The sequence below is a fragment of the Limulus polyphemus genome, unplaced genomic scaffold (genome assembly GCF_000517525.1).
Source record: "Limulus polyphemus unplaced genomic scaffold, Limulus_polyphemus-2.1.2 Scaffold1858, whole genome shotgun sequence".
Lineage (NCBI taxonomy): Eukaryota > Metazoa > Arthropoda > Merostomata > Xiphosura > Limulidae > Limulus > Limulus polyphemus.
The window spans coordinates 17,845-37,081 of NW_013667468.1; the positions used below are offsets into that span (position 1 = coordinate 17,845).

A 19,237-nucleotide genomic window follows, 5' to 3' on the forward strand; every position below is an offset into this window, starting at 1 on the left:
TCGAACCTACCTTCTTCCTTCGTCATCCACTAACAAACTAAGCGACCCACCGATAGTCATTTAGTTCGTTACGTCAGACCCCCCGACCCCCCCCCCCCCCCCATTTAACCACTACCACTGTGCTGTTAAGTGCTCCAGAAGTACCATATCTTATGATAGAAAACGTGGTGACAACATTGTCAGTCAAGTTGGACAGAGGCTTTATTTTAGCCCTGTTACAGAGGAACATGCTAGCATGCCCCAAGAGGAGCATTTAGGGTACAAAAGAAAATCAGCCCTAAAATGTGGTTATGTACTGTACAAATGACCTCAGTAGTGTTCTGTCATTTCTCTAGTGGTACATATTTTGAGATATTAGTCACTCTGGGTTCTTTGTGTACATTTAGTTTGAACATTAGTTTGGGATATGTTTGAATATATTAACTTAAAGAATGGATAAATTTATGGGCCTTTATTTATACAGTATAAACATGGGCTAATTACTGATTAAATCTACTGAACTTGTAGCTTGCGTAGTGTAAATATAGCTCTTCAAATTGTGATTTTGATTTTATTTTTTAACACATTACATACACATGTAGTATAGGTAGCAACAGCTAATTTGTTTGCTAATATGATATTTTTGTAAACCTGTAAAATTTTACTTTTCAAATGTATGAATTGAATATAAACATGAAAAATAAAATAGATCTGCATGTAAAGATGTTTGTAAGGTCGTGATGCTGTGGGGTCTAAAGTTATTATTTAAGAAACATAATGTTACGGTGTTTGAAATGGTGATTGAAATTCAGTAATTTACTTGTATATCTTAAATGAAAGTGAAGTTCAGAAGATTTTAGTTTTTTATCAGTAAATTTTTATGTGAAAAAACTGTACAAAGTGAGAAAATGGTACCATACATTATTTTCAAACTAAGTGTTTAACCAATTTTGGAGTAGAAAAGCTTAACTATTTATTTTTGAAATTTAGTTTTCTAAAAATTTCAGAAAATGGTTTTGAAAAAAATATAATAATTTCAAATGTGCATTCTAAGAATTTTTATTGTATGACTGTGAAATTAATTTCAAGTTTTTAGATAAATATTCAGTTTGTATTGGAATGAATAAAAATAGAGACATTAGTTTTGCAAGTACACTGCATGCTTAAGGTTGAATAGTGTATATTTAAAACGACTGTACAGGAATGTGCATCAGATGTAAAGGTATGTTTATGTACCTCTAGTATTTAGTATAGAAAGACTAACATAAGCACATAGTTGCCATTATTTAGTGGAATTTGTCAAATTCCTGAGAGGAGTGATATATTTAGGCACTGTACATATATATATATATATATACATATATACAGTGCCTATATATACACACACCATAACAGATTTATTGGAAGTATTGAACAGTGGGTTTCAACTTTATAAATTTAATATTATTTAATGAATAAGTTATTATAGAACAGCTTGGAATTTTTTTAGCTCCTCTGACATTAAGGATGAAGTGTTTACTGTTGGGCATAATTTTAACTAGTTAAAGCTAAGTTTGTGATGTTGAATAATTAATGTTTTTATTATGTACTAGAATTATCTGTCATAAGATTAAGTAGATGCAATTATTGTTTTTTTTTTTTAACTGTACAGTTGCATGTATAGTATTGTTAGTATTGGAGTGTCTGTGAATGCCTGGTATATGTCTTCTATTTCTTTCAGAATGGAGGAAGCAAAGAGGAAAATCTGTTTCTTCAACCAAAACTTCTTCCTGGTGAAGTTGTTGTTAAATGTATGAACAATGTCATGAAGTTTGACAATATGAGTGACAATAAAACTGGAATATCAGGGGCTCTTTGCTGTACCAATTTTAAGCTGAGTTTTATTACATTAGATGACTACCCATCCAACTTGGTATGTAGAAAGTGTTTCATCAGAAAAGGTCTTACAACTTATAACAGAAAATTTTAAAAACTACAGCAATAAATGCCACCGTGTTGCAATATGTAATACCTAACTTTTGCTGACCCTCTACCACTCTACATCACTGATTTTAAAAACTTATTTTCATACACGTATGCATAAACAACTTTTCATGTGCATTTCTCATACAATCACTTGCACGTGAACATGGTGTTATCAAATAATTTAACCTACTTTATCAAATCATTTGTTAACCTATTTTGTTAAATTTTAATTAGGTGTCAGAATATATTGCTTTCCTACATAAGAAAGTTCATTTCAAATACACTGATTTGAGTGAAATTTTTCATGTTGTAAATGATAGATTTCACCAAAGTATTCCCGTACAAAAATCATTATTTATAATTACCAAAAATGTATGTTAATGTTTTGTTTATATGGGTAATAAATGAATAATTACAAGATTAATTTCCATAAATAAGGTCTAGTATTTTTGTTAGTATAAATGTGTGAAAGAATGCCAGAAAAACTAAATTGGAACTTGCAAGAACCTTAAACTATGTAAATCATAAATCCTTTCATTAGAAAAAAATAAAAAAAGAACTAATGATATTGTTGTAGGCCATGTTTTTTATTTTATTTAGGCATTTGTTTGTTTAGAGGGAGTTTTGATGTCATGTAATGAGCACATGGCTTAATGAACAGAAGGTTCTTAACTTTAGGAAACAAACAATATAAAATCCAAGTTTGGTGACAATAGAAATTTTTGATGGATTGTGATTGTTTGGTGTAACTTGTCAAGTTGGTATATCATTAGTTAATGAAACCATATAAGTGTAGAAATTGTAGTCTAAGAAATAAAAAGCAGATTTAACATTTCATTATTTTTTTACCATATAATTCAAAAGAACCCACCCAATAATAGAAACCATTATAACAGAAGTGGTATTATTTGTTAAACATAAGATAAAATTTAGCTTGGATGTCAGGATGATGACACATGCAGAAGATTTTCTGGAAAGTATGAAAAGTGGAGAGATGATGAAGAAGAAAGAGAAAATTAAAAAAAAAAATCAGGAAGAAAGTTGTAGAAAGTTAAGTAGAGATAAAGATGAAAGAGACAGAAAATAAGAATAAAGAATTAACAGAAGAATTATGAACAAAAATCAGTTTGATTGAACAATTCATATGAAATATAGAAAAAGAAATTAAATGAATTAAAGTATAGGAAGACCTCGATATAGTAAAATGAAATGCAAAAGGACATCAGCAAGTGGAAAAAGAGAGTGAATTGGCATATACAAAGATCATTTAGTTATATCTTTCTTTGCATCTGCTCAAGAATTACAGTTTCAAACACCATTTGTAATGCAAAATGGAATAGAACCCACCTGTTACCATTTCTGTTTTACTGCTTGTAACTGCAGAACCTTCCTTAACTACTCCAACTAACACTACTTTAAGTTACAGATTTCAGGAGGCCAGTTCAGCAACACTGCCCAACTGAGAAACTACCAGCTAATGGGAAGGTACCATAGGGGGTATATCAAGCACAATCTGAAATAATCTAAGGTGAATGGATGGCATAGGAAACAATAAATTCAATTTGCTGCACATTTGAAATGTTCATTAACTCTCTGTATACATGTTCTGCCAATTTTATCAGCCTTGTAACCACATGTAACTGTGAAACTATATATACCATAACTGAATGTACTAAGTGTAATTTCACAAAAATTGGCAAGATTTTAATAAACACCACATGTCTATCTTATACCGAAAACCATGTATTTTTTACTAAAGGTTTGTCTGTGAATTTACAAAGCCATTCTTTACTGAGTCAGTCAGAGTGAAAGGTGATTTTCATGTTAAGAATGAATATATTTATTTTCATCTTATAGCTTTCATATTTCTTTTGTATAACCTCTAGAACTCCTAAATGAATAAGTTTTTTAATGCTAAACTCTCTAATTTTCTCTGCCCTAATATTAACTGTAGGAAAATTATCAATGAACAATGAAAGTATAAGTTTAAAAAATAGAAATAAAATGAATATTACCCCTTTTTTTTTCTAAATTGACTGCAGATTGTAACAGAAAATTTTCAGGTTTTTATGGATGTGGATGGGAAGGATTCTTTAGAGTAGGTGTCTGTGACTTGTTGGCGATAAATTTCAACAATAAACAGACAGCACACAATCCACTTGTTTTTAAAATAATATATTCAAAACAAGTCAAACGTATTTACAAAACTTCATTACACCTATTGATTATCACAGTTGTATCCAGAGCCTTAAATAATTGTCTTCTTTTCGGCAAAGTCCACACGGGCGGGTTCATTTACTTTGGAAAACCCTTTGACAAGACAAATTATTATCCTCTATATCTGTTATTACAATATAATCAGTGATAAATTTATGTTATCCTCTCGTTTACCACAGTTGTATCCAGAGCTTTTAAATAATCCTTTTTTATGTCAAACATCCACATAGGCTGGTTCAGTTAGTTTGGAACCCAATTGACAAGATGAATTATTCTTTTTTACTCTGTTATTACAATACAGTTCATGATTACTAAACTTTAAAAAGTTACTAGTATACACACTTTGTGGCTAAATTCACCATCATGCTTGTTAACTTCACGTTTTTCACTTTTACTAATTTAACTTGCTTAACTTCTACAAACTACGAGACGTTATGATGTAACAATACTCACTTAAAGCAATGAGAAAAATTCAGAAGGTTTGAGTAATTTACAACAATTGAACTACACAACAAATGATTTGTAAACAGTTATGTAAGCAAACTTGCTATAACTGTAGCTTCTAAAAATAACTTATTTTAACACTCATGCTATGTAAACAATCTAAATCATAATGTTTACATCAAACTTAAAAATGAAATGAAACAGTCATGTATATCCAACAATATATTCAATATATAATTTTTCACACTATATACAAAGACTGTTTTCAGTTCAGACACAAAGTCTCCTCATATAATCAGCACCAACATTTGCAGTCCACATGATGGTCTGTTATCACATAGGGAATCTGGTAGGCTTCACCTTGACTAGATCCGTGGCTGTTGTCTTGATATTGTGTTTCACAAGGTCTGTTTTGCCTGATCTATTTGTTAAGATATCTGCTTACTGGCACAGTAGCTCTTTCTTCTGCTTGCCAGTCAGTTCATCACTTACATTGATGCCCTTGTGCATCTCATCATCACCTAGTGGTCTTAGGTCTAGTAGGTCTTCATCTTCTATGACAAAATCACCATCTTCTGGTTCTTTGTCTATGACAGCCACACCTGCAACATCCATTTGTGGTGCAATAGCTGAACCTGTTATGTCTCCTTTCCTCTCAAAGTACCTTTTCAACAGATTGATGTGGTAGATCTTTGTTTTCCTATCCACTTTCATTTTATATTCCATTCTATTGACCACTTCCTGCACTTCAAAAGGTCATTTCCACTGCAGGATGAGCTTGTTGTTATCTGTAGATAGCATAACCAAGACCTTCTGTCCAATCTTGAAACATCGATCCTTAGTTTTTTTGTCACAGAAGTGCTCTTGACTGTCTTTGATGTGTTTAGCTTCTCCAGTAGAACTGCTTTGATAGATCTGGTACAGTACTTCATCTTGATCCTCTATTCTGTAGTCCTCTTCCTTTGGTCTTGTGCTCCACTTTCTCCCCGACATTGTCCCAGAGTTTTTACAGTGAAGGGTCTTTCTTCTGTGCTTCCTTCAGTTCCCATAGACCTACTTTCAGGATGTCACTTTTTGAGACTTGATGGGGCTTGATGTCTTGCTTACTTTTCTTTACTTGAGCTTTAGTTGTGATGGCATATGTTTTATCAGTCTTCTTTCTGTCTGGTTCCTCCAAACTGCTACTGCCTGGTATATTGCCAATCACCAAGTAGCAGATGGGTGCTTTCATACACGTGACTTCAAAGTCTCCCACATAGTGTGGAGTGTCCACCTGTATTCTTGCTATGGAAAACTTCTCACTGACTAATCAATCAGCACACACAGGAGTACCTTGCTTGTCATCTGATTTTCAGGTGCTAAATTGGTTCTAACTGCTGCACCCAGTATCTTGTAGGATTTTCACTTTCTTGTTCATGACATAGCCTTCACCTACTGGAATGTCGTGGTTTGTTGACACCTCTTCAATCACTACTGGACTATTGAGCCAATTGCTAACTTGAGCTGATCATCAGTTGTGAACTGTTTAATGATGAAGACAGTGCTTCCTTCTTGTGGAGATTTTGATGTGTTGTTTCTATTCTGTTTATTCTGGCAGCAGCAACCATGGTGATAGTCACTCTTTTCTTGTTTCTTTGTAGGTAGCTGCAGCTGCTTTATGTTGTAATTTCTGCTGTTGTTTGTTGGTGACAGATTTGCACTCATTTGCATTGTGGGGATTGACCTTGTGGCTAATATATGATTGATACATAATGTTATGTGACCCTTGTGAGAGACAAACAAATTTTTGAGGTTCATTGCTCATATTCATCGTTCACTTCAGCCATAAGTTTGAAGACTTTTGCTATCACTACACATTTTGAACTAAACCACTTTCTAAAACTAATTTAGTATTCCAACCAAAGGTTGCTTTAAGCGACAGCGTTTGAAAGTTTTCATTCGTAAAGAGAGGAATCCTCAATTCAGTTACTGAAAAAAGTTTTTTGAATTAGCCTTATTAAAAAATGTTTCTAATTATATCTTTATTGCATACATAATGATCAACTTTCCAACCTTAAAAAAAGAAAAAGAAATTATAGCTTTAAATTTATTATGATAAAGAAGATCCACATTCTGCTATTTAAATTATTTAAGATTTATCTCCTCCTGGCTCGACACGTATGCTTTCATGGAATGTGTTTCAAATTTCAGCACTTACATTGTGTTACTTTTGACATTTGTTTAAAATCAGGAAGTTATTAGTTTTTACTGGTTGTAACAGTTGCCCATATTCGTGTTTCTTGTTTTTCAACCATTTGCTTCCTACTCGAAAAACCCAAAATATTTATTTTTTCTCATTCAGAAGCAATCCAACAAATCAGCAATCATGTTTGTTGAGCCACAACTAAGTTTAAGATAACTTCTTTGACTTGTACATATTCATAAATAATGGGACACTCAAATTATGAAATGGGATGTTCTATAGCTGTCCAATATGGTAATTATTTTGTAAATAATTTTATATAACTGTTTACCACTTTCAACCTACAGTGACATTCAATTTAAACAATTCACAAAAAATCATTATTGGAAAGTAATAAGACATTCCAAATTTCCACTCACTCTGTTGTCATGTACACTACCTCCTCAAACAATGAGCTAATACACAGAGCAGTACTAACAGGGATCCACATGGCGTATCATCCCAAGAACCTCACGGGAAAATTCCACATACATCTCTGGCAAGCACAAAGTGTGTATTAGCTCTATGCATAGGATGCTGTTATTGACTGTTTGCTAATGTTTGGGCCATAAAGAAACGGGTGTGCTTCATGATGTGCAGACCATTGTTTTTAACCTTTCTTTCATTTAGTATATCAATTTATGTAAATAAATGAGTAACACCGTATATCCTGATTTTAATCTTAATGAGGTCCTCTGCCTCATAACTCCAAGGACAGGACATGGAACCTCGTCTGTGGTTGAGTTGATACCTAGCAATGTCTAGAAAATGCATCCATCTTCATAATTCCAAGAATTGGCTATTGGCTTTTCATTGTTTCTGTGTGGGTAAAATGGAAAATACACTGACTTGGCAACACTAAACAGTAACAGGCTGTGTGTGAACTATGTACCTCCTCCTGCAAGTGAACAGGTGTCACATGAATTATATTGTAGAGTAAATAAACTCAAGAATCAATTGGCAGAAATCTAAAATCATAAAATTGTCGGAAGGGTATAGAACATGAACGTTTCAGACTTTTTGTAATTCTGTCTTTAGAATGATCACATGAAAAAGTAAACATTTTTTGGCTAAGTTCTTTATCAGTTATTGCCTAAAATTTATTAATAAAAAAAGAGAGTTGGAGAGAGATGCAAACCCAAAAAGCAGCAATGTAATAAAATATGTCTCATAAACCTAATTACCATGTACAAAATAGTCAAATATTTGCTATTAAAGTATTATTGAAGACAGCTTGTGACCTTATACCTGATTAGGTTCCCATTATATATATATATACAATAATTGACCTTGGTTGGGATATTTTGAGCCTCATTACTAAATATATGTGCAACAATCTTCTGCTTTTAAGGGACATTCAAGACTGTAAATATAGGATTGTGATGTATGTTGACATTATTTTGCCTGTTTGTATTAATTGTTACAGTTATATCAGAAATGAATAAAATTCTTAAAACTGGTTCATGATTTTACTTGTAACCATCATACCCTGTGATGACTAATACACAGACAGCACCTTTGACAACAAATGAAATTATTCAGGACAGTTATTGTTTTAATTACAGTATAAGTGTAGGTGTGTTTTATTTTACAATAAAACTGACAGGTTAATGTTATATTTCTAACATGGCTTCCAGTTTTTAGTTAATGTGTACAACAATATGAGAGTGATCTCAAACTTGGCATGGTGAAGTGTCATGATGTATGATCATCATCCAGTCATGTACAAGTTGAGTTGATGTCCTATTGAAAAGCTTAAATAATATGTTCAGTAAATTTTATTTGGTTTTGATCACACATCAGAAAAGTTATTAGATGTGGCCAAAGCCCAGTGTTTAGGAGAAAGATGCACAGCTTTATTATTTATTGTTCAACTAAAGTTGAAGTATACTTAAGGGAATGTAAATGGTGAAGAATCTGTTAATGTTTGGTTTAGAACTGAGCAGTCATTTGGAATTTTATTTAATGTCTTTTTTTGTTTGTGTCTTCTCTAAGTGTTTTTTGGTAGTTCAGTTGGTGATGTTCTTGTTAAAACATTTTATACAGCTATTGCTTCATTTTGTTATAAGATATAATGAAACCTTAGTTACTTAATTTTGCTAAGTTCACATTATATTGAAATTAGTAAATTAGGTCCTTAAAGGTTGTAGTTTGGTCCTGGAACATCCTGAAATTATTTTCCCATTAGTCTCTGTAAACCATGGAAAATTTATTTCTTCACATTTTTATTGCACTTTGTATGATACATTTGATTAATGGTTTGATTTATTTTATCAGTATTTATGAATATCTTGTGAATTATCAAGTGTTGCTCTGTTGTTAATTGTGGAAGTTTAAGTTTGGTTACCAGTGTTTTTTTTAGTATTAGGACTGTTCTCAGGACTTTACAGTCCAAGGAGGGGGCAGCATTATAGGCTATTTTTTTTCCTTTCTATAAGTTTAGGCCTTTGTATTATTGTTTGCCTAGAGGTAAGTTTGATGTCACAGGGTGAGTGCATGGCTTAATGACTAAAATTCTGTTGAAAGCATAAGAAACAATCTGAACAATATAAAACTCAAGTTAGGTGAGACTGAAAGATGTTGACTGATTAGTGAGTCTGTCACAATGCTTGATTGATGATTAAGTTATTGAACTGATTAGTAATTTCATGGGTGAAAGTTCTCTGTCTGTAGACTGAAATCGTTCAAAATGGCTTTCCCCAGGCATGATTATAAAGCATGATTTAAATTTAATGTGAAACAAACACATTTTACAGGTTATTGCCAACACTGTTCTAATATTTATTTGTATAAATTTACAACCATTTTCACTTGTACAAGAATAGGGTCATAATTGGTTAGTTCGGTGATGTTTTGTGTATGTACAGTTGAGGTTTTAAAACATCAGTTGGGCATGCATGTAAAAGTATAATTTTTATCTAGCTTAGTGTGATTGTTAGGTTGGTCCATTGCATTACACACTTACATTACTCACACCATTTTAAAGAGACATGCTCAGAGTACCTATCAAATAATTAAGGTCAATCAGAGGATCTCTGTTGAATAAAATGTCTTTGTATATGGTAGTGTTTGTTAAGAGATCTTACTGTCAGTAAGATTTTGTTCCTTCAGGCAACATGTGGTTTGTGTGTCCTGAGAAGGTGTCCCAGAGTAGATGTAGTTTGCAACTATATGTTTTCAAACTGTCAACTTCTGAAAAGCAGTTTCCCATAGGTTATGATCAAAAACAAAAAAACATTCTTTTTGTGTTTTATGCTTTAGAGCAGTGTTTCCCAAAGTGGGGGCAATGAAGCCAAAAAATGGGCCAAAAACAAAGATGCTGAATTAATTTTAATTCTAAATAAACAATAAGCCAAAAAAAAAAGAATTGTGTTGAATTAATTGTATCATACAGGATGTCAAAAGGAGATGTTATAGTTTTTACTATGGCACTGTTTTTCAATCACCATGCTAAAGTAGTGGGGGAGGAACATTTTAGAATCACATTTTAAGGTATTTTTTATAGGTTTGGGGGATCTCAAAGCTTTTTTATTCACATCAAGGGAGCCTCAGACTAAAAGGGTTTGGGAACCACTGCTCTAGTGAATCTTTACTTCCTCTGTGACACATTTTTAGTAAATGAGTGTTTGATTGGTATGCTGTGGTAATTTTTATAAAAAGGTATTATTGATCTAAATTAATTCATATTACTAACAAAACTTCATAAGAATTGTAAGTATGTGAATTTTCAGCTAAACTAGTTTGGTTATTATTCATATATCCGATTTACTTTTCAGCGTTTGCGAAATCTTTTACTTCAAGAAAATGATGTTTGTTTAATGAATATTGACTCTGTATACCAAGGTAAGGTGATGAAAGTTCAAATTATAATGTATAATTTAATAGTTACAACTGTCTATGTATTATTGTGTTTGAAGTGAAAAAATTATTAAAACATTTAGACTATGAATCAGGAGAAAGTGTCTTAAATGTTTTCTTTGTTATTTTCTTTTCTGAGTTGTTATAACTTCCTAACTAATAAATCAATGAATTTTAATAATTATAAATCTGTTTTTTTATGAATTATTTTGTGGTATTATCAACTCTTAACTAGTTTGTTATATACAAACAGCTATATTGACAAAAAAAGTTTTATATACACTATGGTCAGCCTGCTGTTGAAATGGATAAGCGGTGACAATTTTTCCACAAACTAACGTGAATTTTTGTCAAGTTCCATGACTGTTTCAGTGTGTTATGTATAAAATGGGGGATATGCAGTATATGTTCTTCATTGTTTTTTGGATCGTGCAGTGTAATTTGATAATAGATCCTGGAATGCTGAGATCAGATTGTTGATTTTTGTGTAATTAAATCCTAAAATTACTAGTTTCTGAACCCAAGTCTTTGTTACAAGCTGATTTTCTGTTTTTGATGTGTAAAGCAGAGGGGCATATTGCAATCAGCTCCATGAGTATGTATGTTTCCATACACATATCTCAAACTAATGGACCGATTTACCTGAAAATTTGACACAAGATGGAAAGTCAGTATGGCACAATTTCTCCCAAATTTGGTCTGTATCCAAATCTAGGTTCGGATTCTGGATCAATTTGAAACATTTTTTATAATGTGGAGATAGGGCAGTTTTGGGTTAATAACTCTGTAATGTGTGATTGGATTTGTACCAAATTTCATTGACACATTAAGGTTGTGATTCCTCATCATACAACAAAATATTATCTGGATCATTGATCATTCTGGATCTGAGAAGGATTTTCTGAGTTTTTGAAGGTGAAATTTGACATTATACAATATAAACGCATGCAATCTCAAAAAGGAGCCTTGGGGTGAGGGTATGCAACCTCTATGATTGATCTTGTTTTGTAATTATTGTCTTTTTTTAGTGATTATACTTCAGTTGCTGACAGTTTGGTATCCACTATCAATGGCGTGTTGACACTACACAATTGTTGTTTACTTGTTTTATACAGCATATGTTGAAATAGTCACAAGGAGTGATGAAAATTCACATCAGTATGTTGAAACAACGTTGTCATTTTCCCATTTAAACAGTGACTTGTCCGTATATAAAATTTCGCAATGAGTTATTACTGCACCTGCTAACCATGTCTTTTTAATCAATTAGCTACACTTTATTTTTTAATTATGATACATGTAGCTAGATCGTTTTCATCAGCAGTATCAATAATTAAACATAACATTCAGAATTTAAAGATAATTTATTGTTGGTGTTGCTTAAAAACATATTTTAGTTTCATATCAATCATTAAGGAAGTTTGATTAATAATGAGAGATTTGAAGTGTAGAGCTTAGCAGTTAGTGGTATTTGCTAATCGATTAAGCTATTGCCCTAGTAATTGCTTGCATTTGATTAATCAATTAACACAGTATTTCTCAAACCATGATATGTATAGGAAACAAAAAAAGTTGGGAGTGGGTGCTGCTATGCATTGACTTCCATCTATTCAGCAGGTCAACAACAACTACATATGAATGAAAGAAAAGGTTGGCAGTGGCAGATACCATTAGTAGCTTTGCCATAACAAAGACAGGGCAAGCAAGCAAGTTTGATGGCAGTGTTTCAATTACTTAGATAATTGGAATAATTAAACATTAATAATGGGGAACACTAATATCAATTAATCAACTAAATTATAATTTTGATTAAGCAATTAGTTGCTTAATTCAATTAGTTATTAATCTTTTAAAAGTATTTTAATGTTGAATTTTTTCGTGACTCGCATAACATACATGTAATGCATTCATTTATTTTAGGTACTAAAAAGTATTGTAACATCTTGGGCATTTTTTATGATAATAAATAAAGTTAATTGCTTTAAATTGTCATTGTTATATAAAAAGTATTTGAGTTTTAAGTGTTTCTTTTCTGATATTAGTCATAAATGGACGAAGGAAGAAACTTACTTCATCAATGAATATATCTGGGGATCTGAAGGCTGTTGAAATACACTGTAAAGTAAGTTTGGAGTTTGATTATTAAGTCAGAAAAATGTAATTTTTATATCCATTTTGGTAGAGATAATTTAATGACTTAATCATTTTTATTGGATGAAATTTCATTTGAAGTAAGTTTTTTATTGTAACTGTAAAGTATAATTTTTCCTTCTGTAGGATGTTAAAATACATTGTTTAATATGTTTCTTATGTAAGGCTTTTATGAACTGTAAGGTTGTAAGGAACTTTCTAATATCTTGTCTGAGGTTTTGAAGTATATTATAAAGCAAGTCTTTTTTTAGTGAGATGTTCAAATACATTTTAAACAATTTTCTTTGAAATGTTAAAAGTGCATTTTTAAGTAAGTTTCTTTTTTGTAGTTTTAAAATACATTGCTGAATACATTTCTTCTTTTGACATCTTTTATATATATATATTTTGAAATGCTTTAAAAAGTAAATTTTTAATCTCTCATTGGAAGTCAGTCTTACTGGATTCCCTTTTTTGCCACACGAGGAAATGTAATGACAGAGATGCATACATTAATAAATAAAATAAAAACTTGACTGGTTTTGTTTGAACACGTCACAAGTTTGGATACGTATATGGGATGAATATAAAAAGTATTTACTCTACAGGTCGTTCGATGTTGTACATTGTTATCTACAGTATAATACTATATTGAAGTAAGAAGTCAAGTTTTTATAAGTTGTAGGATCATTATATAAAAAAATTACAGTGATAAAATAAAATGTGTAAAGCTTCAATTAAGGTAAATATATAAGTTGACTGGTTTTGTTTGAACACGTCATAAGTTTTGGTCGGTATATGGGATGAATATAAAGAATATTTACTCCACTGGTCTTTCGATGTTGTACATTTTACGTACAGTATAATACTATATTGAGGTAAGAGATCAAGTTTTTATAAGTGTGTAATGCTTCAATTAAAGTGAATATATAAGTTGACTGGTTTTTTCATTCTTAACTTAGTGTTAACTGTGCATTAAAGCATTTCCATTATAAATGCAAAATACATGTAATTATGTCATCAACTAGAATAATCTTTGTATTGATTGGTTACTTTGTGGATCTATTAAATGCCCTTCACTTTATTTGTTCATAGCTGCTAATGCTCAGTTAACAGTAAAATGCTGTATGTTTAATATTTTTTTTATATATAAAGCTTTTAAAATCAACTTAAAAAATATATGAGCAAGTATGAAAAGTTTGTAAGTGTACATTATTTATTTACATTAACTCTTGTGAAAAACTGGCAGTTTTTCTTTCATCTATTTCTAGGATCTAAGAATATATACATTCAGTTTCAAGTTCTGCTCTCAATGTGATTCCAAAGATGTAAGTTTTTCATTTCTAAACAAATATTTTGTGTTAATATTGATACTTACTAGGCTTTTACCTGGGAGGACTTAAATTTAAAAAAATATATGAATTTGACAGTTTATTGAAGGTACATGTGTGAAAATAATTTAATTTCATAATCTTTCAGTCTTTCCACTAATTTGCAAAAACAAATTTTAATAGTCTATGGTTGTGATATGTATATCATAATCATAAAAAACTTTTTTTTTACAAATGATAAAAATTGAGTCTTACATAGAGATTTGTAAGTAAAATGTTGATGAAACAAATTTGAATTATGATAGTGTACTTCCTTTATGTTACAAAAAATTACCAAAGCTATTTCCTGAGTTTTTTATTATTTACTTCACTTCAGATTCTCTTACGACTTTAGTTCTGATGTTTTCTAGCATGTATATAACAATTCATGTATGGAATATAAATTTTATATGCTCACTAGGTTTACTGAAAAATATTTTATACAACAAACTGGGGTACCAATCTTTTGTCTGGGTTATGAAGTAAAAAAAATGTGGGGGTGGATGCTATGATAAATAACACAAAAATCCAAACTTTCATACAATTTATTTATGACATAACATATTACAGTTTTGTATAAGCTTTAATAATTCAGTATGTATTTATTTAAAACATGGTATACACTGTGCAATGGTCAGGATGATTTGTAGGATAAGGTAGCTGCCAAAGTAGTGGCAGTAAGGGTGCTTTTTGTTACCCGCTTTCAACACACACCACTTAATATCCTTTCACAGTGTTTCACATAAGTAATTAATTGACAGTCATTGGCCACAAAAGTGTCTTACTGGCCAAAGTTGAAAGGCCACAAGTCAAAGTAAGATGTAGGTATAACTCAAGAAATGTCTTTTCATGTCTACCTTGTGGTGGCTGTTGGAGTAGAAACTTCAGCTGAGTTTATGTAGTATTACAATAGTGGCGGCCATTTTTTTCATTGCATTCCTCCATAGAGAGTGCTAGCGCACTCTCTGAGATAGATAAGACGTTTGTGTGGCTTCTCCCCACATTGTGTGTATGTTGTGTTTTAATAAATGTAATAAGGTTTTTTTTGTTTGGTGTAAGAAAATGGTGCCATCTACAAATGTAGTTAAAGTTAATATATGTCAAAGATAATAAATGCTCAATAATATCAATAACAAGGGTGGAGGGTTGTGAACCCCCCATTAACATACTACTTGTTCCAAACTATTATCTCACAAACTTTGGTTGAGATTGGCCCAGCGACGAAGGAGTAGTTAGATAATGGACAGACAGACACACAGATTTTTGTGCTTTGTATATAGGGATTCCTGTATATTGTTTTTTCAATAGAATATAGATTTTATATTTGAGAAACTGTTGCTGGTGTGGTTGATATTTATTACCTGCTTGTTGAAGTACCACTAGCTATTACTTCATCTTTTAGCTACTTACTGATTGAATTCTGTTTAATGTCACTATTAGTGTTCTAAAAGAATTATTTACTCAAAAATAAAAATGTAACTTATACTTGCTATTGAGCACCCAAAGTTTTGTATGTTGGACAACTTTCCCAGTGGCTCATACTGTACATTTTGTTTAATTCTGTTGTTGCTCATTGCACTTTGATATCTCCAACCATCAAAAGCATTATTTATTTAGTTTTATGCCTACTTATCTGATTTGTTGTTTATTAAAGATAAAAAAAATTATAGTGTAAATATATATCAATTTCTTTACAGCTGTTGAATACAATCCTTTATCATTCTTCTCCAGGACAAGTACAACTGCTGTTTGCATTTGATTATGTAGGATTTCAAGGTATTATTAATATTTTTATATATCTATTTTATATAAATTCAATTCTTATTTGTATAGTCAGCTTACTTTTGGTCAAAATATAATAATAATTGTATAAATCATATTTTTGTTATGTTTTTTAGTTTTTAAAGAAAATTCTGATAATCAATAAGGATTTTGAAATGCTTTTATAAATAAAGAAAAATATTGGGGAGTTTAATAAAATGACCTTGCTAATGTCAATACACAATTAAAACACAGCTTTTATGATAATACAAAATTATTATAACTGTTTTTAACCCTTCCACTACTGGTAGATCAAAGTGCACATTTGACAACATTTTTCGAGAGTTACATTTAAATTTTAATTAAACTACTTTATTATCATGATATATAAATAAACATGGCATCAAATTATAGTTAATAAATAAAATTTTAATATTATATAAATTTTAAGTTCTTAATTTCCTAATGAAATATTTAAAAAATCCTCAACCTTTCCTAGAATGAGAATTGTGACATCTATTGTCTAGGTCTTTCCTCTTTAATTTATTTACCACCCCTCTGAAAAGTATGGAAGTTAATGTAAATTACTCATTATAATATAGTTATTACCCATGTAAAGCATAATTTTTATAGCCTTCAATCTAATTTGTTTATGGAGCCATAAACTAGAAAATCAGACCCACTTGGCATGCCCACCTGTTACATCCTCTCTTTCACAAATTGTTAATAGTTCTCTCTGATATTTTATACTCTATTATTTATAGCCAGTAGAAAGCCAAAATTTTACTCTATCAAATGATGTATTATACTGTGTTGTTTTCTGTACAGGGCATTGTCTATTTTGTCCTCCAGTTTCAACTTTGTTCTCATAGGAATCACATCAACGAGCTTAGCTGAATGTTTAAGTCTCTTATTGCCTAGTTAGAAAGCCATAAAAATTATTATAATTATAGGACATTGTTTGCTTTTGGTGTGTTATTATTCTGCACTTTTAGGTGCATTATGTAGTAGTACCATTAGTATAAAAATAAATAGGCTTAAATTTCATTGACAGTCGACAGCAAAAAAAAAGACACAGATACTATATTTCTTGTTTTTAATGTGTATTCTTTATTTATTCTCATAAAAGTAACTAAAATGTTAAAATTAGAAACTTATTAGGTTAGTTTAGGTAAGATAAAGAAACATAATAAAAATTCTTCACAGGATATGCTCATGACTAGCTCATGCATTATGTAATTTGATACGGTATCATGAATTAAACATTTGCTGAGCAACTTACAACTTGTATAGTGGGATTATTAGTTAGTCACAGTTCAAAGGGCAATAAACCAATAAAACATAATTAGAAACAGGTGTGTACTGTTACAAGCTTTAACCTATTTAGGATAAAGAATTGTAGTTTCCTGTTACAATTTGTAGTCATTCTAGAAAGAAAAATAGGTTTTATAATAAATATTAAAAACAGGGTAATGCCAAAAACATCTTTAATACAGAAATTTTGGAATTTCTGTCATCAGTGTTAATATCTAAAACAAATTAGTTCAAAATTTTCAAACTACAAAGAACAACATTATCATTGAGTGAGTTTTCATATTCAGTCAGAAGTTTAGAAAGAACAGGTTTAAACGGCAACAATATAATGGAATGTACGATAAAACATGAGGCATAAATATGTTTAATAAATAACATTGTTAAGAGAAACCATTATAGAGAAAGACTTAAATATGAATATCAACACTGTATCTTTAAAATAATAATAAATATAAAATTAAAACACAGAAAATCTGGAATTGATTACATTAATGACAACAGGGAGGAGTTCATGTTATTATTTAGTGTTGGGCAATCACTGAAAATGGAGAGGCTTTCTTTAATAAAGAGTTTATAATCTGTGGTTCCGGAGTCGAGAATTTTAAAAGTTTTCTAGAAGTATGGGGTGGTTGTTATTCTCACTGTGCAATCAGATAAAAGACTCCAGTAGATTACTTAGCTTATTGTGTGCTCCTGTGCACGTATCTGTAGGTGATGGGTAGTTTCACCAATATAGGTAGCTTTACAGCTACAACAAGCACAGAGGATTGGGTGGAGTGCAATGTTCCCTGTAATTTTTCAATCCATGTGCAGAATAAATATTTTTCAGGTGCACCAGTATCAAGACAATGTGTGAATGTGCATTAAAAAAATTTTTTTTTTGGGGGGGGGGGGTAATTTTTATACTATCAACCCTATTGAATCATTAGGCTGCTTTTCGATGCTACGAGCTGGTTATTTAGGCTTTAGGCCTGTTGACTGCCAGAGTTATTAAGGCCATCAACATGTTAGATACTAATGCTGATGATGAAATTTAAGGAAATTCCGAAAGGTCAATCAAATTCACTGAATGCTTGTAGAGTTAGGGTAAAGAAAATTACCAATAAAATATAAAGTTTTACAGAAAGAAAATATTAGATATTTGTTTAGGAGGTTTTATAGATTACTCAAATGAAATTTGACAGTTTTCCGTCATATTCACATGAATTGATATATTTATAATTTAATTAATATCTAGTAGATCTTCCTTTCGCTTCGTGGAGTTCGTTGATCCTTTGGGGCATCATGAGAATCATCTTGTCAATTTTAGATTGTGGGATTTTCGCCCACTCTTGCTTCAAAACTTGGAATAGATCGCTCTTCAAAGTTGGTTTTTTGGTTGTTTCTTGACTTGCCTGTCGAGTATGGCCCAGAGGTTTTCGATGCGGTTCATGTCAGGAGATTGGCTCAGCCAGGGCAACTTCTGGATACCATTTTCTTCCTGCCACTTTTGGGTGTTTCTAGCAGTGTGACACGGCGCTCCATCTTCCTGGAACAACGTTGTGTTCTTGTCCACGAAACCTGAGGAATAAAGTGGCAAGAGTCCTTCCTCCAATATTTCGACGTATTTCGCAAAATTTATGTTACCAACGCACTCCACTAAGCTCGATCTCCCACCAACCCAAACAGCTCCCCAAACCATCATGCTGAAAACCACCATGCTTCACAGTTGGCTGCAATCTGTTGAGCCAAAACTCTTGGTGAGGCATTCTCCAGACCCCATATCCTTTCACTGTCCGAAAATTGAGCGAATCTTGATTAGTCTGAGAACAATATGGTCTTCCAAAAGTCCAGAGGCTTGGTTATCATATCACTTGCCAACTTCTTTCGTCTGACTATGTTGGCAGGTCTTAATAAGGGCTTCCTTCTAGCTGCTCTGCAATGATAACCCAATCTGTGGAGAATCCGTTGAACAGATTTCGGGTTCATTCCACCAACT

The 19,237-nt window shown here is 31.5% G+C and overlaps 1 protein-coding gene across 2 annotated transcripts in view; it reads left to right on the top strand.

Annotated features, from left to right (window-relative positions):
• The window catches only part of LOC106465175 (myotubularin-related protein 10-A-like), a 73,154-nt gene that overhangs the window by 11,374 nt on the left and 42,543 nt on the right, over positions 1–19,237 (top strand). For both annotated transcript variants that reach the window (XM_022393015.1, XM_013925380.2), the window contains exons 2-6: positions 1,700–1,891; positions 10,603–10,669; positions 12,727–12,806; positions 14,086–14,142; positions 15,882–15,960. In XM_022393015.1, coding sequence (XP_022248723.1) covers positions 1,700–1,891; positions 10,603–10,669; positions 12,727–12,806; positions 14,086–14,142; positions 15,882–15,960 — 475 coding nt within the window. The remainder of the gene's footprint in view (positions 1–1,699; positions 1,892–10,602; positions 10,670–12,726; positions 12,807–14,085; positions 14,143–15,881; positions 15,961–19,237) is intronic.